Here is a 24,862-nt window from a genome sequence, read left to right as displayed (position 1 = left end):
AGAAATCGTGCGTCGTCTTCGCTGACTTCCTTCACTCTACTCTCGCTCTCTTCCCATAGGAAACGGACTCGCTTCACGATGAAGAACGACCGCACGACGCGACGGGAACCAAACCAAACCTCTCTTTCTCTCTTCGACTTTTCGCTCGCTCTGCCATATCCTTGCCTTATCCTGCCCTATCCCACTTGCCTTATTTGCCTTATCCCACCCTCCCACCTGCCTTATATTTGCTTGAAGATCGTTGATTTGCGGGTTTCGCTGCGGCTCGATTTTCGTTACAGACTCGTTTCACCTTGCTTTGCATTCGAGGAACATTTCGTCTATTGAATGCTACCTACCTGTGACGCTCAATGAAACCTCAGTATATCTGCATAACTCGTTCTGTTGGATGCACTGCTCCAATCCCTCTCTACGAGAGGTTACTACCCCAGTCCCTCCAGCTCAGTCTTATAGGGGGCTAGGAACCTTTCGATAGGAACGAACCCCTCTCGCTCGTCCCTCCAGCCTTCTCCTCCCCAGCCTTTTTGCCCTCGTACTTCCAACGCCCACCGTCAACCCAACAGAACAAAACGTAGATATGTCTGCTAGATCCTGTGGAACTTGTGCGAAGGTGAGTCCACGAGCCTCGTCGAGCTTCGCTCTTTCCGTTCAGCCCTCGTTTCCTCGAGCTCACCCCCTCCTCCTCCCTCTCACGCCCTCGTTCTCGCTCGCTTCGCTCCGCTCTGATCAGCCCGTCTACCCAAAGGAGAAGATCGGAATCAGTGACATCTGGTTCCATACGGCTTGTCTCAAGGTGAGCGTCTCGTCCTTCTTTCTCAGGTCGAGCTCAACAACGAGACTCGAGAGGAACGAGCTCACAACTCCCTCCCTCCTTTGCCCTTTCCGCTATGCTTCAGTGCTCCGTCTGCTCCTCCACCCTCTCCCTCAACTCAGTTTACGTCTCGGTCGCTTCAGGAGAGAAGAAGATCTACTGCAAGGTCGATGTGTGAGTCCGGAACGAGCTCTCTGATTCTTGCCTCCTCTCGCTGCCTTCCGCTGATCCGTTCTTTCGCTTTTACTCTGTTTGCATCAGACCTCGAGCGATCCACACAGCTGTAGTAGACTCTATCGCCCTTCGTCGAGCTCTTAGTGAGTACCTTTCATTCGACAGCTCTCTTTCCCCGTTCGTTTCGTTCGCTGATTCAGACCTGACCCTTTCCCTGCGTCTCAGCGGCTCCCAAACCCGACAACCCAGGTCCCAAAGCTCTTCGAACAGGCTCCATGAGGTTCAAGGGGTTGACGTTGAGGTCCAAGGGGATGCGAGGAGGGATGGAAGGTCCCAAGTTGAACGTTGTGGCTGGGACGGGACAGGTGAGTTTGAGTGCGACGAGGAGGGACGAGACGAGAGCTGATAGGAAAAACTGATAGGAAAATGGGTTGGGGCTTGGGTTTCGGGGGGAGAAAGGTTGTGGTAGGGATGGTCAAAGGATCCACGTTGGACAGTTGGGATATCCAGCGAGCTATGGGTTCGTTTCATCCTTACTCCTCCTCGACGCGTTCGTCTCCTGCCGTCGAAAGCTGACCTCGCCCCTCCCCTTCTTTCCCCACCCTCCGCACATCTTTTCCCTTGCATTCTGTAGAAGTCCAAGCTTTCACCTCCTCCCCTCTCTCCTCCCACCCGGCCATCCAAGCTCAACGAACGGGATCCTCAGCGGGAAACAGCTTCCTGTCGCCGTCGATCTTGCTTCCTCAGGTCACTGGGAACGGGAACGGGAACTGGAATGGGAATGGGACTTCTGGAGAGGACGAGCACGAGGACGATGGGATTGCGAGGGAGAAGAAGGGACAGAAAGAAGCGATGCCGATGGAACGAGGTGAGTCGAGGGACGCGTCCCTTTTCGTTTTGAGTCGAGGCATGAAGCTGATTGCCTCTCTTTTTCCTCCTGCTTCCTTTGGAAACCTTTCTTGTTCTTCCTCGTTTGCTTTCCAGATCTGTGAGTAACCCTCCCGTCCCGCTCTCCCTCTCTCTCTCCTCTCTCCCTCTCCCAACTGACTCCCTCCTCCTTCCCTCTCCCTGTCGATCTCCTTTCACCAGCGTCAAAAACCTCCTCCGAACCTTCCAGCTTTCCTCCCTCGAAGTCGTCGCTTTCCCCTCCTCCCCTTCCATCCCTCCCAACGAACCGCTCACAGCCAGCACCGGTCCCGGAACCTTCTCAACCCTCAAACTCTCGTCCTCCCCGCTCACCGACCTTACATCCGTCTCAACGCTGGGCACTCGTCAAACCAACTCCTCCCCGCTCGCCAACAACAACTCGAAGCCGTCGTTGCAATCGATGTTCGACGACCCCTCCAAACCCGTCGAATCTCTGAAGAAGACCGTCCGCATCAGCGAAAAGGTCCCCAGCATCATCGCTGCTTTTGCTCCTGGTTCCATGGCTGGCTCTGAAGGTAGCGGGAGTGAGGAGGAAGAAGGGTGGGACGGCGAAGGCGAGGACGGAGGGTTGGGGGAGGAGGAGATGTTGAGGAGGATGGAGGAGGTCGGGTTGGAGGTGGTGATGGTTTACGAGGAGGAACCGGAGGCGGAGGTGGAAGGTGGTGGGGAGGGAGAGAAGGTGGGGGTTGCTGTTTAGAGAGAGATGAGGGATCAGGGGCAGGAGGGAGGAGGGAGGGAAAGACGCGCGTTCGAGCGAGGTTACTTTGTTCTTCTTGGTTCGGGGTATGGTCCTGGTTGAAGTTGATGTTCGGGTCCTCTTCTTTATTTGTTTATTGATTCGCTTCGAGAGATTGTGGGAAGGCGATCGGAATCGCAAGATACGGGTTCGATGTCGACGCGTCGTATTTCGTCTTGTTTCTCTTTCCCTCTGCTCAACCACAGCGCCGTCCAAAAATCGTTCGTCAAAAAGGATCAAGATCACAAAAAGAGAGCTAAGTAAAGAGAAAGAGATGAGAAAGCTAAAAATCTGCTGTTGAGTCGAAATCCTATCGTCGTCGCCGTTCAGGCCTCGTTCACTCTTCGTCGTCGTCACATCGTCCGCTCCGTCCCACCATCGCACACACGTCGTCGTCGAAGATAGCCGAGTTGGGTTTTACTCCTACGAGCAAGAAAAGGTGAGAAAGTCAGTCCCGCTTTCGAGAAGGAGACGGAGAGGCGAAGAGAGCGAGAAAGCAGAACTCACGTCGTCGCTCTCCTCCTTCTTGGCGGATCTCTGTGGTCAAGACGAAAGTTTCAAAGAAAAGAGAAGTTGGTCAGCTCGGCTCGCTCGGAGTACCTCTGCGAAAGGAGGTCGAGGGACGCGGGAGAACAAGAAGGAGAGAGGAAGATCGAGAGGAGACGAACCTTTCGCTTGTCTCCAACGGCAGCCTTCTTGGTCTTCTTGGGAGGTCCAGCGGTCGACTGAGATAAGAGGGTAGCCGAGGAAGGGATATACGACTCGGTCAGATCGGAGAGACTTGAGAGAAGCAGCCGATTCAAACGAGAAAACTCACAGAAGCAGCGACGGACTCAGCGTCGGAACCAGTGTCGGTAGGCTCGGATTCCTCGTCGGAGTCCTCCTTCTTGGCAGCGGATCTCTGTGAGATGTTGTCAAGGAAGATGAAGAATATACGAACGCGTCAGCTGCCTCTACTTACAGCGACTCGAGAACGAAAAAATCGAACCTTGACGAGCTTCCTTCCAGACTTCTTAGCTGGCTTCTCCTCCTCCTCGCTATCCTGAGCTTCGGACTCCTCCTCGTCGGATGAAGCAGCCTGTCCAGAAACCACAGAGACCGGAGAAGGTCAGTTTTCGAGAGTTTCGAGTCGAAAACCCATCGAGAGACGAGATCGAACACACCTTCTTAGCCTTCTTCTTGGTGGGCTTCTTCTCCTTAGCGTCGTCTCCGTTCTTGGCCTGCGACGCGACAAAAGTAAAGGTTTAGCTCTCTATTCGTCCTTCTAAAGCTCGAGGCGAAAACGAGAACGAAGAAGAGCGACGAGACGAACCTTCGCAGCCTTCCCTTTCCCCTTTCCCTTCTTGGCACCCTCAGCATCAGAGTCCTCCTCGGGAGCAGGTCCTTCGTGTTCTCTCAACCTAGCAACGAGGACGTCCTTGGTTCCCTTCGTACTGAGATCGGCGTCTTCGAGCTTCTGCGAAAGATGCGAGAGGAAAGGAGAGAGGAGGACGCGATCAACGGATGAGCTTCGAGAGTTCAGTCCCTCGAGGAGATGCAGGAAGGGAAACGACTTACCTCCTTGAGCTCGGGAATGGTGAGCTTGGACAGAGGGTCCACAGGAGGCTTTGGAGGTGCACGATGAGATTGAAACGAGAGAAAGCGAGAGCGAGGTCAGTCCTCCGGGTTACTCCTTCGATTTCCAGAGACTTTGAGAGGACAGACCTTGACGTGAGTAGACTTGTCAGCAGGATCGATCTCTCCAGCTTCCCAAGCTTTGGTGATTCTCGCTTGATCTTCCTCGCTGTAGGTAAAGACGCGACACGAGAGAGAGGGGTCAGCGGCCGGAGGACGGACCAAAGCTTTCCTACGAGCAAAACTCACGTCATGACCTCGTATCCATCCAGAAGCTCGGGATCGTCTCCTTCCAACTCAGTCTTGACGTTGGCGATAACCTTGGGAGTCACACATCTGGAGCGCAACGGGAAAGAAGGTGATCAGCAAAGGGATGGGAGAGAAGGGAAGGGAGAGCTGAGCTCAACGCACCCCCAGTGTCGCCAGGCCCAGGTCGTCTTTCCGTTGAACTGTTTGACCGATAACATCGATAGAGAGAATGTCAGCTTCTGAAACGTCTCAAGCAGGACCGAACTGAAGCGATGAGAAGCCTTGAGGGGAGGAAGAAGGAGATGATGATGTGGAGCGAGCTCAACCATCTCCTTCCTTCCTTTCTCCATCATCACAAAGAAAACGAAACTCACGTCGACGGTAGTCTGTACAGATCATAACAAGACGCGATAATGAGCTTTGGGTGCAAGGAAAGGAGGAACGAAGGGAGAAACGCACCCCGAATCGAAGCTCGCCTGTTGTCGAAGAGGAAGGAAAGCGAAAGATGTGAGCACAAGAAGAGCTCCAGAACGCAAAGATGTATAGAAAGTTACTAACCTTTAGCGATTCGAAATCCTTTACAGGGAGCTGGTCCTGCAATAAGGTAAAGAAAAGCCAGTCGAGTGAGCTCCAGAAGGAGGGAACGACGAAAGGGAGGTGGTCTTTGAGCGCGAGCGTCGAGCTCGCCCTTCTGCCCTTTGCCATCTCTCATCGAACGTACCCTTGCAAGCAGCATTCCCACCCGCAGCGTATTCCACTCTGTAGCCCATGATAAGTGTTGTCGTTGGGTTGAAGCCTTTGGGTTGAAGCGTTTGGGAAGAAGGAGAAAGTTCGTTGTGGTCGTTGAAGGGTTCTCGTCGTTCGACGGCCTGCGAGGCAGGCAGCCCTTCCCTCGACTGCTTTCTTGAAATTTAAAAAAATGGTAGGGCTCTACTGGCCCCGAGTATGCATCTGAAAAGGTCGTCACCAAAAAAAAAAAAAAACGGGATGGCTCCCTCGTTGATTTGCGAGAGAGAGAGGAGAAGGACGAGACGCGTCGTTTTGGCCCAGATCTGCTGGAATCGCGCTCCCACCGGGAAGAACGCTCTCGAAGCTCCAAGAAAGTGAAGGCTGAACTTAGACATGAGATACGAGGAAAAGAAGAGAGGACGATTGAGTAAAGAAGCAGATCGAAAAGGTGGCGGGATCAGAAACGAGATCGGAAGTCCCAAACTTGGTTCATCAGAAGAAGCCTAGGCTCGAAGGAATCGACTCCCAAATCCACCCCCCAGTTCCCACAGCTCCCTTCGACGACGAGACTATCAGAGGAAGATCCGTCACTGCTTCGTTGATTCCCATCCCTGGATCCTTCGCGGAGATGAAGCTCTCGCCCGATTTGGGTGAATCGGTCAAGCTGCGAGTCGGAGAGCGGCTGAACCGTCAACGGCGAGTGATGGAAGACCTCTTGGCGAGGTTTTCGAAGGGAGGGAGCGGGGACGACGAAGGAGGTGGGAGAGGAGAGGGGCAATCCGAGAACCAACTTTGCGATCTCTCCCCTTCTGGAATCGAAGCTCTGTGAGACGCGAGGTCCAAGGATGACGTTGAGACCGAAGTGGGAGAGAACGATGGAGATCTGGGTACAAGGCGAAACCGTCGAGATGTCAGCGGAGTCTAGTGAGAGCGTGAGAGCATACACGAATCGAAGACGATCAGATCGAAGCTCACCTTTTCCTCCATCTCGCCAATCGCCCCTTCGAAAGATCACATCCTCTGTTCCCGATCATCATCATCGAAATCGAACATCTCTGTACCGTCTCCCTTCAAAGGGCAGCAGAAGAACGACGCACGATAATCTACGCCGCAGACGTGAGGTCCGTTGCATTCGTCGACTCGAGCGAGGAGATCCTCTCGAGCCTCGTGGATTAGGATCTGATGGAGTTGATACAGGACAAGCTGGACGACTTCGGCAGGGAGTGAGGAGATGTTCGATCGACGGCTGATGTCCTTGAAGAAGAGCAAGGAGGAAGTGCTCGCTTTGGAGGAGAGGGTGCTGAAGAAGGATCGGGTGCCCAAGCTGGAACGGTACGCTTCCGCCGCTGAAGAACCAAAGCAGAACGTCACAGTCAATTATGAACCGAGAGAGCTAGGAACAGTGAGAAAGGTTCTGACCGAGAAGGAAGGGCACGGTCTCGACTGAAGGAAGAGGAGGGAGGGGGAAGGACGAGGTGAGCTCGAAAGCGGGAAGGAAGCACGTCGAGCTTTCCTTCCCTGGGAATCTGTCGAGGGCTCTGTTTATTCTTTTTTTACAGGGCAGACTTCGCTTCTCTTAGCTACATATAAGGTGGAAAGAATAAAGATAAATCATAAGTGGTTGTAGGTACACTTGTGAAACTAGTGTATCGAGAAACTGAGTCCCAGTCGCGACGTGAGTTCGACGCGTCGCTCTCCCCACCTTTCTGCTCTCTCTGGCGGGCCTCTGCGCTCTCTCGCACCACAAAACGTCTGACCTCACATCATCAAAGATACCTATCCACCCCGTACTCCCTCCCAACCTCACTCCATCTCTTCTTCCACACCTTCTCCTTCTCGTCCCCGCCGACCAAAACCCTCTCCACTCTCTTCCCCTCCTCAACCCACCTCCTAGCCAGCTTCTCCTCCCCAAGCATCTCCCAAACACTAGCAACGACGAAACAACTCCCAACGCAAACTTCCTCCCGAGCGACGGGGAGGGTGAGGAACGGCGGATGAGGGAGGGTTGGGATCGACGAAGAGGAGGAGGTTGGAGAGGCGGTGGTAGTAGAAGTAGGCCCGGCGAAAGTGACTCCACAGGATCTCAGAGCGTTGATCTCGGCTTCGATCGACCTCCTGGCGAGATCGTCCTTCCTCCCGTTCGACGCGTCCAAGTTGCCGTTGGGTTGATTCGACGATGGATGGAAAGCGAGGTAGGAAAGCTGATCCGAGAGTTGATGGTAGACCTCCCACATCTCAGGTCTCAGCCTGACCTCTCTTTCTCCTTCCGCTCCCTTCCTAGACTGGTACGTCTTCTCCATCGCCTCTGTTAAGTTCTCCAAACTCCTCACTCCTCCCTCGCTCGGCTCCCTCCCCGTCAACTCCTCCTTGAACACTTCAAGTAACGCCCGTCTCCTCTCCCTCGACTCGATCCCATCCACGTGCTCCCTATCGCACAGCTCGCACCCACACCCTCCTCCTGACGTGGAAGGAGGGAGATGCTTCTCGAGCACGACGCGTCTCGCGTCGAAGTCGAGGCCAGAGCAGTACGACTGTGTCACCTCCTCCCCTTTCCGGACGAGTGTCCTGGCTCGAATGGCTAGTGGAAGACCTGAGGAGGGAGAGTAGAAGGTCCAGGAGGTGTTGGGGAGGCAGGAGTGGTTGAGGAGAGAGGGGAGAAGGTAGAGGGCTGAGGGAGGGTGAGCGGAAGAATTTGGAGGGAGAAGAGCTGTTGAGGCGAGAGGACGAGGGGTGAAGGAGTTGTAGGATATCGAGAGGGAGATCTGGCGGAGAGTTGGTTGGCTTGGGAGGTCGGCAGGGTTCGAGGTTGGATCCGGGAGGAGGGAGGAGAGAGGGAAGGGTGGAGGGGAGTCGAAGGAGGGACCGGCGAAGAGGAGATTCAGAGGTGCTGATGATTGAGGGTCGTTCTTGATCCTATCAAGGACTCTGAAGGCTAGCTTGACTTGGGTAACCGAATCGACGAGTCCAGAGATGGGGTTGACGGCTCCCTCCTTCTCGTTCTTCTCGCTTGATGTGAGGTCCTCCTCCAAAACCGACGTGAAGGGTTTCACGCACATCACCAACTCGCCCTCCTCGATATCCCTCGTAGCAACCAGCCCTCTACCCTTCCCTTCCTTCATCTCTAAAACTTGCACAGGTCCAACGAAGTCGCCAACCAGTCCATCTCCTCCTCCTCCTCCTCCTCCGATCATCATCCCAAACCAATCAAACTCCCCTCTCTCCCTCTCCCTTTTCCTTCTCTCAACCTTTCCCAACCATTCCTTCCTCTCCTTTCCTGCCTTTTCCATCTTGTCAAACATCTCCCCTGCTTGATTCCAAAGCTCTAGAGCGTAGCAAGCCTGACCTCCTCGAAAACTGGCCTTTTCCATTTGCGCTCCTTCAGCCCCGAGCTTTAGAGCTTTGGTAACGGAGAAAAGAGCGAGACGAGGAGAGGTTCCGAGTCGGAGATGGGTGAGAGATAGGTTGAGGTGGAGGGGGATGAGGAGAGAGGGTGCGGGTGATGAGAGAAGGAGGGCGAGAGTGTAGTGATGAAGCGCGAGGGGGAGGGAGGAGAGGGAGAGGTGTTGAGTGCCGAGGAGTTTGTGCTCCAGAGAGGTCAAGGTGGGAGACTCGTTGGAGAAAGCGGCAAGGGTAGGTGTTGGGGAGGCCATAGGGGATCTTCCGACTGGCAGGCAAGCCAGAGTGGGACTGGGAAAGAGGAAGGAAAGGAAGGAAGCTGGAGTTGGCGGTTTGTTGAGCTCGAAATCTGGAATCTCCTTCCTCTCCCTCTGTTCGTTAACGTTGCTAAGCAAGGCGTTAAAGCAGCAGAAGGAGTTCTTCCACAGTGTACCGCACTTCCAGTTCCACTAGTAGGACTCGAAAGCAATCATTACAGAAGTACACCATCAATTTAGCAAACACGACTCGAACACGACTCCTTCCGTCTCTCCTCCTCCCGTCTCTCCTTCCCCAGTCCGATTCGAACCCCATCAGAGAGCGGTCTACTCATCATCACTATCCTCGACGTTCCTCCTCTTCTCCTTCTCCTTCCGCTTCCTAGGAGCTCTCTCTTCCTCATCACTCGACGCTCCTCCTCGATCTCGATCTCCTCCCGCTGCACCCCGTCGCTCAGCCTCCTGACCAGCTTTGGCGGCTTCCTCACATGCGTCGACCCAGTCGGTGCTGTAAGATCGAAGGAAGCGAGGCAAGAAGTCAGTTGAAATTCGGCGAAGAGCCGGCGAGTCGAGTTTGGCGACGCGGCGAGGGAGGAAAGGAAGAGGGACGAACTAGACGTCTATTGGGTCGGAGAGAGCTGAGGAGATGAAAAGCAAGACGTTAGGTTAGTGAACGATATCAAAACCGTGCGATGGGGTCTTGAGGGGAACGAGAAAGCGAAGGAAGGAGGGGAGGGAAAAGGGAAAGCGAGCTCGCGAAGGAAGCTGGCTTCGATCTCGTGTGCTCAGACCTGAGATCTTTAGTTCGAGCTCCAGATCCAGACCTCTCCATATCTTCCGTTTATCGAGACCTATTCTGATAAGGCCGAGAGGTCTCGCTTCTTTGCAAGACCCCTCGGCCCTCTCGTTCAGCTCACCTCACCTCGCCTCCTCCTTCCCTCCCTCCCTCCCTCTCCTTCCGTCCTCCACCTCACAACTCCTCCAAACACCCACATCGAAAAGACAGGACTCACAGGTAACAGCCATCGTAAACTTCTGTCCGCAAACTCCGCACTGAAGATGTCCGAGCATGTCTTTCTTGTCGATCTTGACGGTGATGGACTTGGGGTTGTGGCAGAAGATACAGGTGAAGATCGTGTCTGAGAGAACCGAGGGTAAAGGTGGTTGAACCATGGGATATACGAGGAGGACGAGCCGAGGGATTGGTTGACGAGTGGGATGCGAGGGGCGACGATGAAGGAGAAGAGAAAGGAAGGAAGGAGGAAGGGAGGAGGGTCAGCTTCGAGCTCACTTCACTTCGTACGTGTCTTGCTCCTTCTCCTCCTCGTCTCAGAAGACCCCCCAGCTCGTCCGCTCAAAGCCCCAACCATAGTCTGATAGCTCACTGAGCTAGGATGCAGCTTCGAAGCGCAGAATTGGCGGAGGGAGAGGAAGGAAGGGAACGAACCTAGAGGAGCTGGACCTCGCTTTCCCGTTTGTGGTTTCGAGGAACTTTTACGCTTGCCCCTGCGAGGTGGAGAAGAGAGCGAAGGTCAGAATACGGGTGAGTAGAAGGGAGAGAGGAAGGAGGGTGTGTACATTTCGAAGAAGAAAGAGAGGGAGGAAGGAAGGGAAGGAGGGTGGTGGGTGTTGGTGCAGGTGGGAAGGAGGAGGCGCACGAAGATCCTTGGTTTGTGTTTCGTCTTGCGGAGGCAATTTCTTTCAAGATATCGGTTTGACGAACAGAGAGCTTACGTAAGTTGACTCCAGAGTGAACTACGAACAGGAATCCAGCTCATTTGGAGGAAGGAGGGAACGAAGGAGACGAGACGAGTCGTCAAGCTCGTCTGAACCTCTTCCTCCCTCAAACCTGCAGCACACAGCGAGTCCGACATGTAGCAGCACGATGGGTTGATCGTCTCCTTTCTGGCACCGATGTTCACCAAAAGTCGTACAGATTATGTCTTCCCATCCTCCAGCTATCAACTCGACCCTCCCTTTCCTTCGACGCGACGCCTCGGCAACTCCTCCTCCTCCTCGCTGAAGGGCTGATATCGAGTGCTGAGAATGAGGAGGCCGAAGGATTATAGACTAGACTAGTAATCGTCTGCTGGTGGAGCCTAGAAAAGCGAAGATGAGGAGGGAGGGGGGAGCAGAGGTCAGTCTAAGTTTCGAGAACAACGAGGCGATCACGCTTGGGTGTAGAAGGCTGTTCGAGACTCCGTTCTACCACGCAAGCTCTTGAGAAGGACTCTAGGAACGTCCTCCTGGCCTGCGAGTCCAGCGCCGACTAGAGCTCCGGTCGAGCGCGTCTCCAGCCCAGTCCCTCTGGACCGTCCTTCTCTCCTTCGACCTTTTCCCACCACCACCATCAGAAGGAACTGAGGAACAAAGCACTGACAAAGACCCCACTGAACACCAGAATCGTCCCATACACCAACGCTCCTCCCGACATACTCATCCAGCACGCGGCGGGAGCGATGAGTTCCGTGTGAGCGAGGATCAGAGGAAGCGAGAACGCCGAAACGACGATGATGGAGGTGAGGAAGTGACCGAAGTCGAGGTAGCCCCTGAGAAACACAAAAGAAACAAAGGAGGTGAGCTTGAGGATGAGGAAACAGGGAGGAAGATGGAAGAGGAGGAGGAGGTCGGGATGGGGAGGGGAGGGACAAGAGGACAGCACGAACGAGTTGTACTCTGGAGCGTAATCATCTGCTCCTGCGCATCTTGAGCAAATGGAGTTGGGGAGAGGTGCGAGGAGGAAGGTCACGGCTGAGGAGAGGGAGAGAGGAGAGGGAGGAGGGAGGGAGGGAAGGGAAAGGTCAGCAAGCTGAGTTCGGATCTGTCCGAGAGGAGATGTTCGGGAAGAGGATGAAAAGAAGAGAGCCGAGTGTCGAGCAGGGTTTGAGTGAAATGAGATGATGCCGAGGTTGAAGTACGAGGAGCACCAGCTTCAAAGAAGAGCAAGAGGGAGGGGAAGGGAAGGAGAGATGAGGTCGCACGAAGCGAGACGTCGTCCTCCGTCTGTCCTTCTCATCCGAGCTGACCCCCGCCTCCTTCAACGAACCTTTCACTGAAACGAGAACAGCTGAGGTGCAAGAGACTCTGTGCTCTAGCTCCCAGGTGCCCAAGGGACGATCTGGCTTCGCCCTGAGCTCCGTCACCTCCTCCGTCCCTCCTTCTCCTCTCCCCGCCGAGGCAAAGGAAACCAGACTCACCTACCACCAAAGGCAGCCAGTTTGACCACAGCGCACACGAGAGGATGACGAGCAAGAATCCGAGAGCGAGAACGAACGAGAGAAAGATGACGGCTAGCACGAAGAAGGAGAAGGGAGGGAAGGTGAGATCGAACCGTCAGCTTGACTTTCCCTGTCTCGATCCTCGAAGGGAGAAGAAATCAGACTCACTCTTGAGACCTGCTGTCATATTGGAGAAGCCGAAGGATGGAATGATGGAAAAAGAGGTCGAGGTTGTAAGGGAAGGAGCTGAGGGCGGGATGGAAGTTGGGGGTAACCTTTCAACAGGGAGGGAGGAGAGGTCGACAACCGCGGGTCGGGTTGAGCCTCTTTTTTTTTTTCGCAGATCTATTGTATAAGCTCAGAGAGCACTTGTACACCCTGTGACTTAGACGCTTAGAAAAAATCAGTAGAAAATGAAAGAAAGAGGGGAGAGCGCGGCCTCGTCTCGAAGACGTTGAGCTCGCTCGTTCCACTTTCCCCTCCTTCCTTCCTTTGTCCTTTCCTCCAACCACGACATCGTTGAGACTTGAGGGAACAACAAGAACCTCCCATCGCACCCTTCTCCTCTCCAACTCCCTTCGCTTCAAGAAGGCCAAAGCTTCCGGCTGCAGCTAGTCGCCTTCACCCTTTCGACCTCCCCTCGACCTCACCTCTCTCCCTCCGAATGTTCTCCCTCACCAACCTCGTCTGCAAGGTCTTCCTCATCCCCGAAGGAGTGACAGGAGACTCGGACGTTCTTCTCATTCTCTGTTTCAGTGCTGCCACCATTTGGGTTGGTTCGAAAGTCTGGGGAGGTCTGTTTGGAGGGGGAGGGAAAGATCAGAAGGTGAGCTCATCCTTCGTCTCCTTCGCTCGTTCGAGCTCGGTTTCGTGGTAGACCTGTAAGGGTGTCGGATAGACGAGGTGGTTCGAGAGATCTGGTCAGGGGATTCTCGTTGACCTGAAGGGGTTGGAGGGCCTGAGGGGAAGCAAAGGAGATGGAAGGTCGAACGAAGGGTGAAGCTCCCGAGTCGAGCTCACTTTCGAGCTCTACTCTTGCTGCCGAAACTCCCCCAGTGATCTACGACGGCCTTGATCCGGATCATGGACTTTGAATTACTGCTTCAGATTGAGAGGAAGTCGAAAAGTCCACTATAACTCGACCAGCGGTCTCAGCGCCATCTTCCTCTCCTCCTCAAATTCGCCCGCTGACTTTCATCTGTTGTTTTCCGTCCTCAGGATCTCGCTCCAGGACCTCTTCCTCCCATGCCCGACTACTCCTACGCCGCTCCTCCCAATCAAGTTACTCCTCTCGCCAACTGGCGTCTTCGCGTCTCGCACGGTTCTCACGGTCGACACGAGTGGATCTACCTCGATTCGGAGGATGAACGTCTCGCTTGGCCTCAGACGGCTGAAGATAAATACTGGTTGGGTTTGCAGACGGTGAGCACACTCTTATCGAATCTGTTTCCTCGTCGATACGCTGAAGGAAGTCGCAAGTGCTGATCCTCGCGGTCTCGACCTCCTTTCTCCCTTCGCGTCGACCAGGACGCACCACCGCTCAAAAAGGCTGAAACTCCCATGGAGGCCGCTCGAAACGGATACGAGTTCTACAAGACCATCCAATCGAACGATGGACACTGGGCTGGAGAGTACGGAGGACCGCTGTTCCTCATTCCAGGTTCGTTCTTCTCCTCTTCTCCCTCGTCGCTTTCTCGACTCACCTCTCTTCTCTTCGTCTTCCCATCAGGTCTCATCATCGCACTCTACGTGACCAAGTCCAAACCTCTCTCAGAACCTCAACGACTCGAGATGATCCGATACCTCTGCAACCGAGCCAACGTCGAAGAGGGAGGCTGGGGAATGCGCGTCTCGAACTTCTCACCCTCTTTCCTTTCACGCGTCTGACTTCCATCCCTTTCTCTCCAACTCCCTCAGTCACACCCATTCAAAACCGACCGTCTTTGGAACAGCTCTCAACTACGTGTCGCTCAGAATCCTGGGTCTCGGTCCTGAGCATCCCGTTTGTGCGAAGGCGAGGGAGAACTTGCACAAGATGGGAGGAGCTGGAGTCGTGCCGAGTTGGGGGAAGGCTTGGTGTGAGTCGATCTTGCTATGCTACTAATTTGACAGGTACTGAACTTGGGCCTCGTTGGGTTTTCAGTGGCGATCTTGAACTGCTACAAGTGGGAAGGGCTGAGTCCGATCTGTCCTGAGTTGATGTTCGTCTCGTCTTCTTTCTCTCTTCTTGTCGAGTCCGAACCCTTCACTGACTTGACGATCGTCTTCCAACAGTCTCTTCCCCGAGTGGATCCCCTTCCACCCTTGGCGATGGTGGATTCACGTTCGGAACGTTTGTGAGTCGCGTCTCTCTTCGCGTCCCTCCCCTCTCCGTCCTCGAGACTAACCTCGCCGTTCCTCTTTCTCGACCTAGACTTCCCGATGGCCTACCTCTACTCCAAGAAGTTCCAAACTCCCATCACACCCCTCATTCTCGAGCTTCGTTCCGTCCGTCTACTTCTCTCTCTTCCCATGCTCCTCGTTTTGCTCAAGCTGACCCTCGTTTTCCTCCTCTGCAGGAACTCTACCTTGAACCCTACGATCAAGTTCCCTTCCACACTCTCTCCGCCGCTATCTCACCCATCGATCTCTACTACCCTCATCACCCTTTCTTCACCGCCCTCTCCTACCCTTTAGGAGCCCTCGAATGGATTGTCCCTCGCTTCTTTCCCTTCCTCAGGACGATGGCGAGCAAGCGGCTGTACAATATGGTCCGAATGGAGGACGAGAACACGAACTGTCAGACGGTAGGACCTGTGAGCAAGTGCTTTGGGATGGTGGTGAGATTTTTGGAGGATGGACCTGAGTGAGTCGTCTGTTCTTCCTTTTCCTCTTTGAGAGAGGGTTGAGAGGCTCTGGCTGATCGTCTCGTCGCGACTCGATTGTTCCTTTTGAAGCTCGGAGGCGATGAAGACTCATCGAAAGACGGCGGAGGATTTCTTGTGGATGGGAAGGGAGGGTTTGATGATGACGGGAACCAAGTTCGTCTTTCCTCCTTCCTCCCTCGTTCTCGTTCTCCCTGTTTCGCCTCGAAGCTGACCTTTTGACTTTTCCGCGTAATTCCTCTTCGCAGTGGAAGTCAAGCATGGGTACGTTCTCTCTCCCTCCGTTCCACTCGACGCGTCGAGTTCTGACCTCCCGACCCTTCTCTCTCTTCAGGACGCCGCCTTCATCGCTCAAGCTCTCGTCGAGACTGGTCTCGCCAAGGAACCTGCCAACAAGGAGTCTCTTGTCAGCCTTCTCGGTTGGCTCGATAAGGCTCAGATCAGGGAGAACCGTGAGTCGTCTCGAGTTTTCCTTTCCTCTCATCCGCCGCTGAACCGCTTCGTTTGGCACCGATTCTTCAGCTCGACACTACAAGGAAGCCTGGAGACACTGCACCAAAGGAGCTTGGCCTTTCAGTACTCCTGAGCAGAGCTATCTCGTCAGCGACACTACGTCGGAAGCTCTCAAGGCTGTTTTGGGATTGCAGGATCTTGGGTGCGTCGAATCGGCTTTTTCTTCCCCGTCGTCTCCTAGCTTCTGATGGCCTCAACAAAGACTGATCCATCGCTCTTCCTTCGTCTTTCGCAGCATCACTTCCGACCTCATCTCTCCCCGTCGAATGATGGACTCCGTCGACTCTCTTCTCACGATGCAGAACGCTGGTGGAGGATTCGCCAGCTACGAACTCATTCGAGGACCTGCTTGGTTGGAGTGGCTGAATCATGCTGAGGTTTTCGGTGAGTCGTCTTTTGTCCGTTTCCTCGAGAGGCAGAGAACGAGGCGAGAGCAAGCACTGACGCCTTCGTTCCGACGTCGCGTCTTCCAGGAAACATCATGATCGAATACAACTATCCCGAGTGCACGACTTCGGTCCTTTCTGCTCTCAAGGTCTTCTCAAAGAAGTTCCCGGATTACCGAAGCAAGGAGATCGAGTGAGTCGTCCCTCGTCTCGTTTGTTTGTTCGTTCGAACTGACGCTCCTTCTTCGTTCGTTTTCAAGGTCGACAGTCAGGGATGCAATCAAGTACATTCACTCCTCTCAACGTGAAGATGGATCATGGTTCGGTTCTTGGGGTATCTGCTTCACCTGTACGTCTCGCTTCGTCTATGCTCGAGGCCGTTGAAAAGGAACAAAGGCTGATCGCCCTCTTCGTCCTCTTCACAGACGCCATGAACTTCTCCCTCGAGTCCCTCCACCTCGCAGGAGAGACCTACGCCAACTCTTCTTCCGTCCGAAGAGCATGCACGTTTCTCCTCAACAAGCAGATGGAGGACGGAGGATGGGGAGAGACGTACATGGTTCGTCGACCTCTCTCTCGTCCTCGTTATCTTTTCTCCTTCTCGCCTTCTTCTTCGCTCCCGCCCTTCAACTCTCGACTCTGGCTAACCATTTTCCATTCATCACGTCCCACCAGTCCTGTGTCACAGGAATCTACCACCCTCACGCTGTCTCTCAAGTCTGTCAAACCTCGTGGGCGTTGCTCTCTCTTATCTCAGCCCGGTATCCTGAGAGGGAACCGATCGAGAGGGCTGTGGCTGTGATCATGGGGAGGCAGTTGGAGGATGGTAGCTGGGCTCAGGAAGATATCGAGGGGATCTTTGTGAGTTCGACCAGTTTGGGTTCGAGGCTGATGAGCTGAGAGAGCTGACTTGCGATTGCTTGTTCTCGATGGGCAATAGAACAAGAACTGTGCTGTGAGTACCTTCTTCCCTCGTAGTCTTCCCTTCTCTGTTCTTCGTTCTCGCTCGAGGAAAATTAAAACTAACGACGCACGCTTTCCTTTCGACGCGTCCCTCCAACCAGATCGTCTACCCGAACGTGTGTCCCATTTGTTTCCCTCCCCAACCACTCACGAGTCCTTTACTTACTCTACTGTTCCTATTCTCGACAGTTTAAATTCTCCTTCACCATCTGGGCTCGTGAGTCTTTTGCCTCCCCGTCTCTTCTCTCCTATCGCTCCTGTCCCTTTCTCCTCTCTCCTCCGCTCGACCTGACGACCCACCCCTCTCCTCACACTCTCTTCCTCTCTTCGCTCATCAGTCGGCAAAGCAGAACTCTACCTCCAGGAACTCGACGCGGAGGCGAAATGGAAACTCGAAGGGAAATGGGAGGCTCCTCGGAACGGTTCTGCTCCCTAGATTTGTATCGTCTTCAGAGCCGACCACTTATGTATCCTATTCAGAAGAGTCAAGCTGTTTTCAAAGTCGAAGAAGAGACGGAAGAGAAGGGGGACGCGACTTCGAGAAAGCGCGACGAGAGCGAAAGATCGAACGAAGGACGAAGATGGGCCGAGTGCGGCAGTTTCTTTTTGCGCCCGTTCGGCAGTTGCAGTTCTCTCCTTTTTCGCGTCGGTGGCGAGCACTCTTAGACTACTTTCCTCGGACTCAAAAGCGAGCATGAGATCGAAAGGACTGAGAAAGGAAAGAGGAGGGAAAGGCAGAGGCGAGGCTCTTTCTGACGCGGTCCTTGAACCTCGTTCCTTCGAGGAGTCCTATGTAGGGAGGTTCGTTTAGTGCAGAATTTGCTTGTTTCGAGGAAGATGTGGAACTTTCGATCCTCTCTAGGCTCGAAGACAATTTCTCAAGCTCAACAGAAGAGCCAACCATCTCTGCAAGGTCATTTTCCTTGCCTCTGTTTGAATCGTGAGGTCAGCGGACGAAAGAAGAGTCGAGTCGAGGCGTCTCTCTCGATCTCGTTCCCTTCCCTCTCTCTCCCACCCTCCCAACCAACCCAACTCCCCTCCCATCGCTCCCTTTCCCCACCCATCGCTCCCTTCGTTCGGACACACACATCAACGCTCGCTAGGACTTCTTCTTCTTTCACCACCAACTCAGTTCAGGACGAACTTCAACGCCCATCAACAGCCAGCCAGCTTCCCTTTCACTCTACCTTCACCCCTCCTCCTTTAGCTCATCGCAATGGCTCATCACGGTCCTATTAACGGTGTCAAGATCACAGGTTAGTCCACCTCTCTTTGCTTTCTTACATCTGCAGACCTGGTTAGAAGGAGGTTCGAGAAGAAGCGAGAGAGGAGAGAGGAGGAAGGAGATGGGAGGAGGAGGAGAACGGGACCTTCCTCCTCGAGCCCAGAGCTCGTTTCTCGTTCCTCTTGTTCGACAGCGAGTCGAGATCCTCGAGAGCTCTTTCAGCTCCTCTTCCTTCGAGTGAGCGTATGCTGCCTCCTCTAGTCCTGGATGGGAGAGAAGGAGACGAGGAGGAGAAGGTGTCGCCGTGTTTGGACAGACAAACCTCTCCTCGTCCCTTCCTCCCAAGCTCCCAAGGAACTACCAGGGAGCTTCCGAGCTCCTTCAAAACCTTAGCAGCTTCTCCTATAGCTTGAGGCTCTAGGGGACAGTCGAGAGGAGGGCCAGGTCGCGCGAGGAAGGGTCATCATCATCGAGGGGGAAGGAAGGGAACCCGCCGATGAGCCTTGGGTCATCCGACCTCGTTCCCTACCCTCTTATCTCCACCAAACCTCCTGTCGAGCGTGCTCGTCTACAAAACACGCGAGCCTCGAGGTGATAGAAGGCAGAGGAGCTTTTCTTTCCTCTTCTAGCAGACCTCCAAGCCTTTCGAAGAGCTCGGAGAGTTCGAGGGTTCCTTTGTCTTTTCCCTTCCCGCCTCTCCCTCTCCTCCCTTCCTTTTTCCCCTCCGCCTGTCCTTCCTTCTCATCTTCGTTCTGTTCCGTGCCTTCGCATCTTCCTCTCTCATCCTAGAGCCCCAAGCAAACTAAACTGACCTCTGGCTCTCCTTTTCATTCCGTCCCTCCCACCCAACCCCCATCTCTCTTCAGCCATCGACGACCCTCACAAGATCATCAAGGTCGTCGGGTCCGATGGAAAGACGGGAGCTCAACGAGAGCTCTCCTACACCAACTGCAAAGTCGTCGGAAACGGATCGTTCGGAGTCGTCTTCTCTGCAAAGCTCGTCTCGGGTGGTCGTGAGTCTCGTCCTTCGCTCATCTTCTCAGCTCGAACGAAGCTCGAACGTCAAATCCATCCCTTCCCGCTCGATTCTCAAACCTCGTTTGGGTTCGAGGTTCTGCGTTCTCTAGCTGTAGGGATTTTAAGCGAAAGGGCTGACCTTTGCCCACCAATTTGGTTCGGTATCAGCAGAAGTCTCGGCTGTGAAGGAGGAGGGAAAGGAAGGATCGTCGTCTGGAGAGCAGCAGGAAGAGATCGCCATCAAGAAGGTGTTGCAGGACAAGAGGTTCAAGGTACGTCTTCATTCTGAGATCCTACTCTTGCTCTTCCCAAGCGAAGACAGGCTGGGCTGGCGGTGCTGGCAGCGGAAAGGAGAGAAGAACTGACCAAATTGCATCATCCTTGTTCGTTCACCTTGTCGCCTCGCCTCGATTCTCTCAGAACCGAGAGCTTCAGATTATGCGATCTGTGTCTCATCCCAACGTCGTCGACCTCAAGGCTTTCTTCTACTCGAACGGAGAGAAGGTTCGTTTATCTCCTTCATCGTCTTCGCGTTCGAATCGAAGGAGATGGCTTTGTGCTGACGATCTTTCCCTTCCTCGCTGTCCAAACGCGTTTCTCTGCAGAAGGACGAGGTCTACCTCAACCTCGTCCTCGAGTACATCCCCGAGACCGTCTACCGAGCTTCCAGGCATTACGCTAAGCTCAAGCAGACGATGCCTATGATCCAGATCAAGGTTCGTTCTCGTCGAGCTCGAGCTCCCAATCCCTTCTCGAACGAGCTTCGGATGCTGACTTTGTTCCTTCATGTTGCTCTTCTTCTCGCATACAGCTCTACATGTACCAACTCCTCCGTTCCCTCTCCTACATCCATTCCGTCGGAATCTGCCGTTCGTTCATCTCGCTTCTTCTTCATGAGCTCGAGAGCGACATTTTCGCTTCTCGTCCCTACGCGTCGAAACGACTTGAGCTGACATTTTGCTTTTTCTCTTCTCTCGGCGTCCTCAGATCGTGATATCAAACCTCAGAACCTTCTCATCCACCCTACCACTGGTGTCCTCAAGCTCATCGACTTTGGAAGTGCAAAGATCCTCGTCGCCGGAGAGCCCAACGTCTCGTACATCTGTTCGAGGTACTACCGAGCTCGTGAGTATATCTCCTTCTGGTTGATTGAGATCTGGCTGAGTGAGAGAGGCGGACTGAGAGTTTCGAGCTCAAGACGAAGGAGAGAACGAGCCGGAGACAACGACCTCGAAGCTGACGGACTACTTCCTTCCTTTCTTGTTTCGGCAGCTGAGTTGATCTTCGGGTCCGTGAACTACTCGACGAACATCGGTGAGTCTACTCTCTCTCTTTCGAACACTCGGAGTTTGAAAGCTAACGACTTTCTTTCTTCTTCGAACAGACATCTGGTCGACGGGATGCGTGATGGCTGAGTTGATGCTCGGACAGCCTCTCTTCCCTGGAGAGAGTGGAATCGATCAGCTCGTGGAGATCATCAAGGTCCTCGGAACACCAACGAGGGATCAGATCAAGACGATGAACCCCAACTACATGGAGCACAAGTTCCCTGCCGTACGTTCCCTTTCGTCTTTCCCCTTCCTCTTCGTTTCATTTCGAGCCACACTCTGACGAGTTCTTCGTCCCTTACTCCCTCGTTCTCTTCAGATCAAACCTCACCCCTTCTCCAAGGTCTTCCGTCCTCGGACCGCTCCCGACGCCATCGATCTCATCTCCAAACTCCTCGAGTACACCCCTGGAGATCGACTCTCCGCTTACGAGACCATGACCCACCCCTTCTTCGACGAGTTGAGGCTGCCGGATGGGAAGATGCCTAGCGGAAGGGAGTTCCCTCCTCTGTTCAAGTGAGTCTCGTCCTTCTTCAACCCGATCGATTTGATCCGGGCTCGAGTTTGGTTGGATCTGACGCGTCTCTCTTCGTTCTTTTTCGCACACAGCTTCACGAGGGAGGAGCTTTCGACTCGACCGGATCTCATTCCTCTGCTCGTTCCTCAGTGGTGCGAGGCCGAACTCGCTGAGCGAGGAGTCGTGCTTGCTGGATTTGGTGCGTTCTTCTCTCTTCGTCGTTCTCTTCGCCTCGACCGCGGCTTCGACCTGACTTCCTTCTTCCTCTCTCCTTCGCCTCCAGTCCCCATACCCACCGACCAGCTCCGGATCACTCTCGATTAAGCAATCTGGCTACCCCCAAAACGATCCGAAACGACGAGCTTTGCTTCCTTCACTTCCCTACCTGTGTCTCTCCCCAAACGGCCCTTCACGTGTCTCCTTTCCTTTCTTCTTTACGCCCCCTTCCCGGAACCTCCCTACTCTCCATACTTCCCCCTCACCCTGTAGCCTCTCGTCTCGTTTCTTCACCTCGTTTCGTTTTGCTCTTCTCTACCTACCCTCCCTCGCTCTCAAACATAGCTCTCTCCCCTCCCTCCTCGTTCTTCGTCGTTCCTCCCCTCTCTGCTTTGCTTCCCTTTCTCTTATTCGTTTGTTTTTTTCTTGCTTTCTGTTTCGTTTTTTCTCGGCGGTCTCTCTTATCAAACTTCTCTTCTCTTCTCTCTAACTTTCTCTCTCTCGTGTTCGTTTCGAACCCTCGGCCAACGAGGGATCACGAAGGGACGCGTTGGCGGTCTTGCGTTTTGGTACTCTGGTTCAACAAAGGTTGGAGCCTCGGGTGGTTGGTTGCCTTTCTCGTTTCTCGTTTCTCTTCTGTAGCGTGTATCAACCTGATTCGTTCGCCTGTGAGAACGAGAGACGAGAGTCGGAAGGCGCGACGGGACGAGAGGACGCGACCTCCTTTCGTTCTTTCTCTCTTTCTCTCTGTCGCCCGAAGGATAAGCCTCGAAGAGTGGAATCTAAAACAGAGAAGCGTAGTCATAAGATTCGTAACCAAAACACACCCAAAAAGCCAAACCCAGAAAGATCTCCCTTCTAAACCCTCCCGCGTCTCATTCTCCCCCTCCTTCCCGTAACTCATTTCCCCTCCCTCAACCCTCCCTTCTTCCAAAAATCATCCCCACCTTCCCACCTCCCTCTCAGCCCCATCGTCCTCCCCAACCCCTGGAGACACTCGACGGTGAAAGGGCCGTCCGAGGAGGAGAGAGCTTCGCCGTCGATGGAGATGAGTTGAGGGCCTGAGGAGGGAGAGGGGGAGATGTGGAAGGCGGAGGCTAGTAAAACGAGAGGGCAAGAGGAGGGAAGAGGTGAGTGAGTGGGGAGGGAAGAGAAGAGGAGAAGAGACAGAGGAAGGAGAGCAGGACGTACCCTTGTAATACTTCTGCGAAGGCTCCAGAACGACACTCCCACTGTCTGCGGAAGCGACGTTCCTCAGCAAGGTTGTCCGAGGGACCTATTTTTCCAACCAAAACGAACGAACGAAAAACGTCAGGCTCGAAGAAAACGACGCGACGCGACGCGACACGACTTGAGCCTCACCTGAGGCTGCACAACCACATCGATCAACCCCTCTCCCGGCGCAGCAAACGGCCACTGCAACAGATCCCTCGAAGCCATCGGCAGGATCCCAGCGTATACGTAGAGCAGGTCCTCCCTCGTTCCCTTTCCCTCCGTCTCCGCTCCGCTGACGATCCTCACCCACCCCTCCCCTTGTTCCTCTCCTTCGTTCATCCTCAGCGCCTCAGGCAACGGCCCCTCGTCCTCCTCCAGCTCTCTCAACACAGCTCCCTTGGCGGCGGAGGTAGAGGAGACGGAAGGAGAGTTGAGGTGGGACGCAGCGAGTCGAGCTCGAAGTTGAGTGGCGAGGTCGGTTTTGGAAGGGTGGGGTTGGTGGAGTTTGATGGAGAGGGAGCCGGGCCAGGTGGGCATGGTGATGGCTGCGAAGAACCGAAGGAAAGGAAAAGCAAGACGGGGAGGGTTGAGAAAGAGGAGGGGAAGAGGAGGGGAAGAGGACGAGTGCAGCCGACGAACTGTTTCGAAGCAAACCGTAGACGAAGCGGGTATCTCCCATCCAGCGAAGACTTTCGGTTCCGATGTCTAGGTCGGCCATGACTCCCTTGTTTCGACGACGAAGAAACGAGGTCAGCGAGTCGAAGAGAGAGAAAAGGACGACGCGTCGGTCGGGACGAACGAGAGCGACCGAAAGGAAACTGATCAACCTCGGTTTATCTCCTTGAGTGACCGAGCAGAGATCCATCACGAGGGGGATTCCTGAACCAACCGAATAAAGAAATCAGCTCAGCAACGACGCGTCGACGAACCGGAAACGAAGAACGAACCCTTGACGAGGTTGAGAGCTGCTAGAGGGATCGAGAACCCATCGATCTTGCCGTGGATGGAGATGCTGAGGCTGTTGCCCGTGCCTGTAGACCATTCGTGTTAGATAGGAGAAGAAACGAGAGGGAGAGGAAACGAAACGAACCAGCTGGAACGGGAACGACGGGCAGTCGAAAACACTTGAGAGCGTCCGGTCTCGCAGCGAAACCGTTGTAGAGTTCGTGGATGATGCCGTCGCCTGACACTGTTCCTATCACACTACAGAAGTACGGATTGGGTCAGCGGAAGGAAGGAAAGAGAGAGAGGAAGAGGGACGACTCACTCGAACGCGTCGACGTCTAAATCCCTCGCGATCTCTCGTCCGTGTCCGTTGTGAGTCGTATCTAATCCCGACCAAAACGACACAGACCGTTAGTACTTCTTCTCTCAGCGTCGTTCGAATGAGAAGAGACTCACAAATCACCTCTACCCTGCTGCACCCAGCGGCTTCCAGAATCGGCCTGATCACATTGTTCGCAGCCTTCACAGCTCTTCCCTTCCCACCAGCAGGGTTCACGATCAACAAGATCCTCCTCTTCTGCTTGATTCCCTTGGGATAGGATGCTTCGTTGAGAGCGTTCAAGAACGGCGTCGGCGAGGGCGAGGTCGAGGAGGAGGGGAGGTTGAGGAAGAGATGGGTAGGGGTGTAGGAAGGTGCGTTGGAGAGGTAAGTGAGGTGGATGAGGTTTGAAGACGAGTGGGAGACGGAGAGGATGTGGAGGGTGGGGATTTTGAAGAGGAGGCGGGTTGCTGTCGAGAGGGAAATAGACGAAACGAGGAGGGGAAGGGGCGGGGTTGAGTGAAGAGGAAAGAGGGATGATTCAACGTCAGCTTTTCTGTTCAAATTTTCGCAAAGAGAAGCGGAGAGGAGGGACGAGAGAATGGAGAGATGGGGCTGGGCTGCAAGAGATGGAAGCGAGCGAGAACGAGGAGCAAGACGAAGGAAGCAAACGACGCGGAAGATCGGAGAGGTCGAGCTCAACATCGTCGGAAGCAACTCCGACTCGGCCTTCCTTCCCTCTTCCCATGCGTCTTCCCTGCAAATTTTCCCCCTTCCCTCTCATTCAGCCCTCTCTTCTCTGCTTCTCTCTCTCTCAAGCTCTAGAAGAAAACCTTTCCTTCCCTCCCTGCTGTCCTTCCTCTCCCAGATCACTCACCTTTCCCTCCACCCTCCTCCTCCTCTCCTCCCTCCTGCCGTTTCATCACCCAGACCTCCTTCCCTTCCTTCACCAACCTCAGAACGACGCTCGTCTTGGTCCCCTGTAGACTACAGATCAACGAGTCCGTACAAGTTGGCGGTGGCAGGTCCGGTGGTGCTGGACGAGAAGAGTGGGAGAAGGTCGACGAGAGCGAGAGGCGACGCCGGATGGATTTGGGAGGGAGGGACATGGAGGAGTTTTTTTTTATTATTCCAAAGGAGAGAGGAAGGATTGGAGAGGAGGGACGGATATGGAGGAGAGTATGCGAAAGAATCGATGGTGGCAGTTTGGTTGCAACTCCAGAAAAAGGAGCCAGCTGACTGA

At 54.2% G+C, this 24,862-nt stretch overlaps 9 protein-coding genes across 9 annotated transcripts; 4 read left to right on the top strand and 5 right to left on the bottom strand.

The window, feature by feature from the left end:
- Window positions 1-337: 337 nt before the first annotated feature.
- On the top strand, window positions 338-1,422 carry BDY24DRAFT_404094 (uncharacterized protein). The gene is made up of 5 exons (XM_076642459.1): window positions 338-610; window positions 731-793; window positions 897-985; window positions 1,073-1,128; window positions 1,211-1,422. Exons 1-5 carry the CDS (start codon window positions 578-580, stop codon window positions 1,402-1,404), a joined length of 435 nt encoding a protein of 144 aa, XP_076492393.1. The 5' UTR covers window positions 338-577; the 3' UTR covers window positions 1,405-1,422.
- On the top strand, window positions 1,232-2,763 carry BDY24DRAFT_227070 (uncharacterized protein). Its single transcript, XM_076636599.1, has 4 exons — window positions 1,232-1,505; window positions 1,620-1,853; window positions 1,970-1,973; window positions 2,075-2,763. Exons 1-4 carry the CDS (start codon window positions 1,412-1,414, stop codon window positions 2,607-2,609), a joined length of 867 nt encoding a protein of 288 aa, XP_076492392.1. The 5' UTR covers window positions 1,232-1,411; the 3' UTR covers window positions 2,610-2,763.
- Window positions 2,764-2,985: 222 nt separating this feature from the next.
- Window positions 2,986-5,281, bottom strand: BDY24DRAFT_419112 (uncharacterized protein; the record flags this gene model as incomplete). Its single annotated transcript, XM_076643936.1, has 15 exons — window positions 2,986-3,071; window positions 3,152-3,185; window positions 3,317-3,373; window positions 3,466-3,549; window positions 3,637-3,726; window positions 3,812-3,868; window positions 3,961-4,104; window positions 4,206-4,253; window positions 4,353-4,431; window positions 4,512-4,598; window positions 4,674-4,711; window positions 4,886-4,897; window positions 4,971-4,987; window positions 5,070-5,105; window positions 5,233-5,281. The coding sequence occupies 15 exons, from the start codon at window positions 5,279-5,281 to the stop codon at window positions 2,986-2,988; spliced, it is 918 nt and encodes a 305-aa protein (XP_076492391.1).
- Window positions 5,282-6,863: 1,582 nt separating this feature from the next.
- Window positions 6,864-8,483, bottom strand: BDY24DRAFT_404091 (uncharacterized protein). The gene has a single exon (XM_076642458.1). The coding sequence runs from the start codon at window positions 8,432-8,434 to the stop codon at window positions 7,007-7,009; it is 1,428 nt and encodes a 475-aa protein (XP_076492390.1). The 5' UTR covers window positions 8,435-8,483; the 3' UTR covers window positions 6,864-7,006.
- A 606-nt stretch (window positions 8,484-9,089) lies between these two features.
- ELF1 (Elf1p) lies at window positions 9,090-10,166 on the bottom strand. Its single transcript, XM_076642457.1, has 3 exons — window positions 9,907-10,166; window positions 9,507-9,531; window positions 9,090-9,401 (listed from the first exon to the last, which is right to left on the bottom strand). Exons 1-3 carry the CDS (start codon window positions 10,064-10,066, stop codon window positions 9,221-9,223), a joined length of 366 nt encoding a protein of 121 aa, XP_076492389.1. The 5' UTR covers window positions 10,067-10,166; the 3' UTR covers window positions 9,090-9,220.
- Window positions 10,167-10,968: 802 nt separating this feature from the next.
- VPS55 (Vps55p) lies at window positions 10,969-12,298 on the bottom strand (the record flags this gene model as incomplete). The annotated part of the gene is made up of 5 exons (XM_076643935.1): window positions 10,969-10,992; window positions 11,274-11,442; window positions 11,560-11,644; window positions 12,091-12,183; window positions 12,280-12,298. 5 exons carry the CDS (start codon window positions 12,296-12,298, stop codon window positions 10,969-10,971), a joined length of 390 nt encoding a protein of 129 aa, XP_076492388.1.
- Window positions 12,299-13,356: 1,058 nt separating this feature from the next.
- Window positions 13,357-17,273, top strand: ERG7 (lanosterol synthase ERG7; the record flags this gene model as incomplete). The annotated part of the gene is made up of 20 exons (XM_076642788.1): window positions 13,357-13,533; window positions 13,639-13,771; window positions 13,841-13,955; window positions 14,029-14,189; window positions 14,255-14,312; window positions 14,386-14,447; window positions 14,525-14,598; window positions 14,670-14,956; window positions 15,048-15,131; window positions 15,224-15,239; window positions 15,310-15,427; window positions 15,498-15,630; window positions 15,724-15,872; window positions 15,962-16,067; window positions 16,135-16,223; window positions 16,300-16,433; window positions 16,550-16,735; window positions 16,939-16,953; window positions 17,027-17,054; window positions 17,176-17,273. The coding sequence occupies 20 exons, from the start codon at window positions 13,357-13,359 to the stop codon at window positions 17,271-17,273; spliced, it is 2,223 nt and encodes a 740-aa protein (XP_076492387.1).
- Window positions 17,274-18,053: 780 nt separating this feature from the next.
- Window positions 18,054-21,653, top strand: BDY24DRAFT_429354 (GSK family serine/threonine-protein kinase; the record flags this gene model as incomplete). The annotated part of the gene is made up of 12 exons (XM_076644068.1): window positions 18,054-18,093; window positions 18,929-19,075; window positions 19,299-19,351; window positions 19,500-19,583; window positions 19,685-19,795; window positions 19,891-19,948; window positions 20,067-20,204; window positions 20,352-20,393; window positions 20,464-20,633; window positions 20,727-20,923; window positions 21,017-21,123; window positions 21,208-21,653. 12 exons carry the CDS (start codon window positions 18,054-18,056, stop codon window positions 21,246-21,248), a joined length of 1,188 nt encoding a protein of 395 aa, XP_076492386.1. The 3' UTR covers window positions 21,249-21,653.
- Window positions 21,654-22,040: 387 nt separating this feature from the next.
- BDY24DRAFT_419107 (ATP-NAD kinase-like domain-containing protein) lies at window positions 22,041-24,728 on the bottom strand (the record flags this gene model as incomplete). Its single annotated transcript, XM_076643934.1, has 10 exons — window positions 22,041-22,237; window positions 22,332-22,416; window positions 22,503-22,900; window positions 22,995-23,079; window positions 23,155-23,234; window positions 23,303-23,386; window positions 23,446-23,558; window positions 23,623-23,683; window positions 23,757-24,089; window positions 24,497-24,728. The coding sequence occupies 10 exons, from the start codon at window positions 24,726-24,728 to the stop codon at window positions 22,041-22,043; spliced, it is 1,668 nt and encodes a 555-aa protein (XP_076492385.1).
- Window positions 24,729-24,862: the final 134 nt, after the last annotated feature.

The sequence above is a fragment of the Mrakia frigida genome, assembly GCF_051309035.1.
Source record: "Mrakia frigida strain ATCC 22029 unplaced genomic scaffold BDY24scaffold_49, whole genome shotgun sequence".
In the NCBI taxonomy this organism is placed as follows: Eukaryota; Fungi; Basidiomycota; class Tremellomycetes; order Cystofilobasidiales; family Mrakiaceae; genus Mrakia; species Mrakia frigida.
This window is presented reverse-complemented; position numbering and strand designations above follow the sequence as displayed.

Excerpts from the sequence above, each read along its gene's own strand:
- ELF1 (XM_076642457.1), bottom strand. The coding sequence starts at position 10,066 with ATGGTTCAACCACCTTTACCCTCGGTTCTCTCAGACACGATCTTCACC. Across the intron at positions 9,532-9,906 it reads GTTTACGATGGCTGTTACCT|CTCTCTCCGACCCAATAGAC; the intron begins GTGAGTCCTGTC and ends TCATCTCCTCAG. Across the intron at positions 9,402-9,506 it reads TCCGACCCAATAGACGTCTA|CACCGACTGGGTCGACGCAT; the intron begins GTTCGTCCCTCT and ends TCGATCTTACAG.
- BDY24DRAFT_404094 (XM_076642459.1), top strand. The coding sequence starts at position 578 with ATGTCTGCTAGATCCTGTGGAACTTGTGCGAAG. Across the intron at positions 611-730 it reads CCTGTGGAACTTGTGCGAAG|CCCGTCTACCCAAAGGAGAA; the intron begins GTGAGTCCACGA and ends CGCTCTGATCAG. Across the intron at positions 986-1,072 it reads ATCTACTGCAAGGTCGATGT|ACCTCGAGCGATCCACACAG; the intron begins GTGAGTCCGGAA and ends TGTTTGCATCAG.
- BDY24DRAFT_227070 (XM_076636599.1), top strand. The coding sequence starts at position 1,412 with ATGGGTTGGGGCTTGGGTTTCGGGGGGAGAAAGGTTGTGGTAGGGATG. Across the intron at positions 1,506-1,619 it reads GGATATCCAGCGAGCTATGG|AAGTCCAAGCTTTCACCTCC; the intron begins GTTCGTTTCATC and ends TGCATTCTGTAG.
- BDY24DRAFT_404091 (XM_076642458.1), bottom strand. The coding sequence starts at position 8,434 with ATGATGATCGGAGGAGGAGGAGGAGGAGGAGATGGACTGGTTGGCGAC.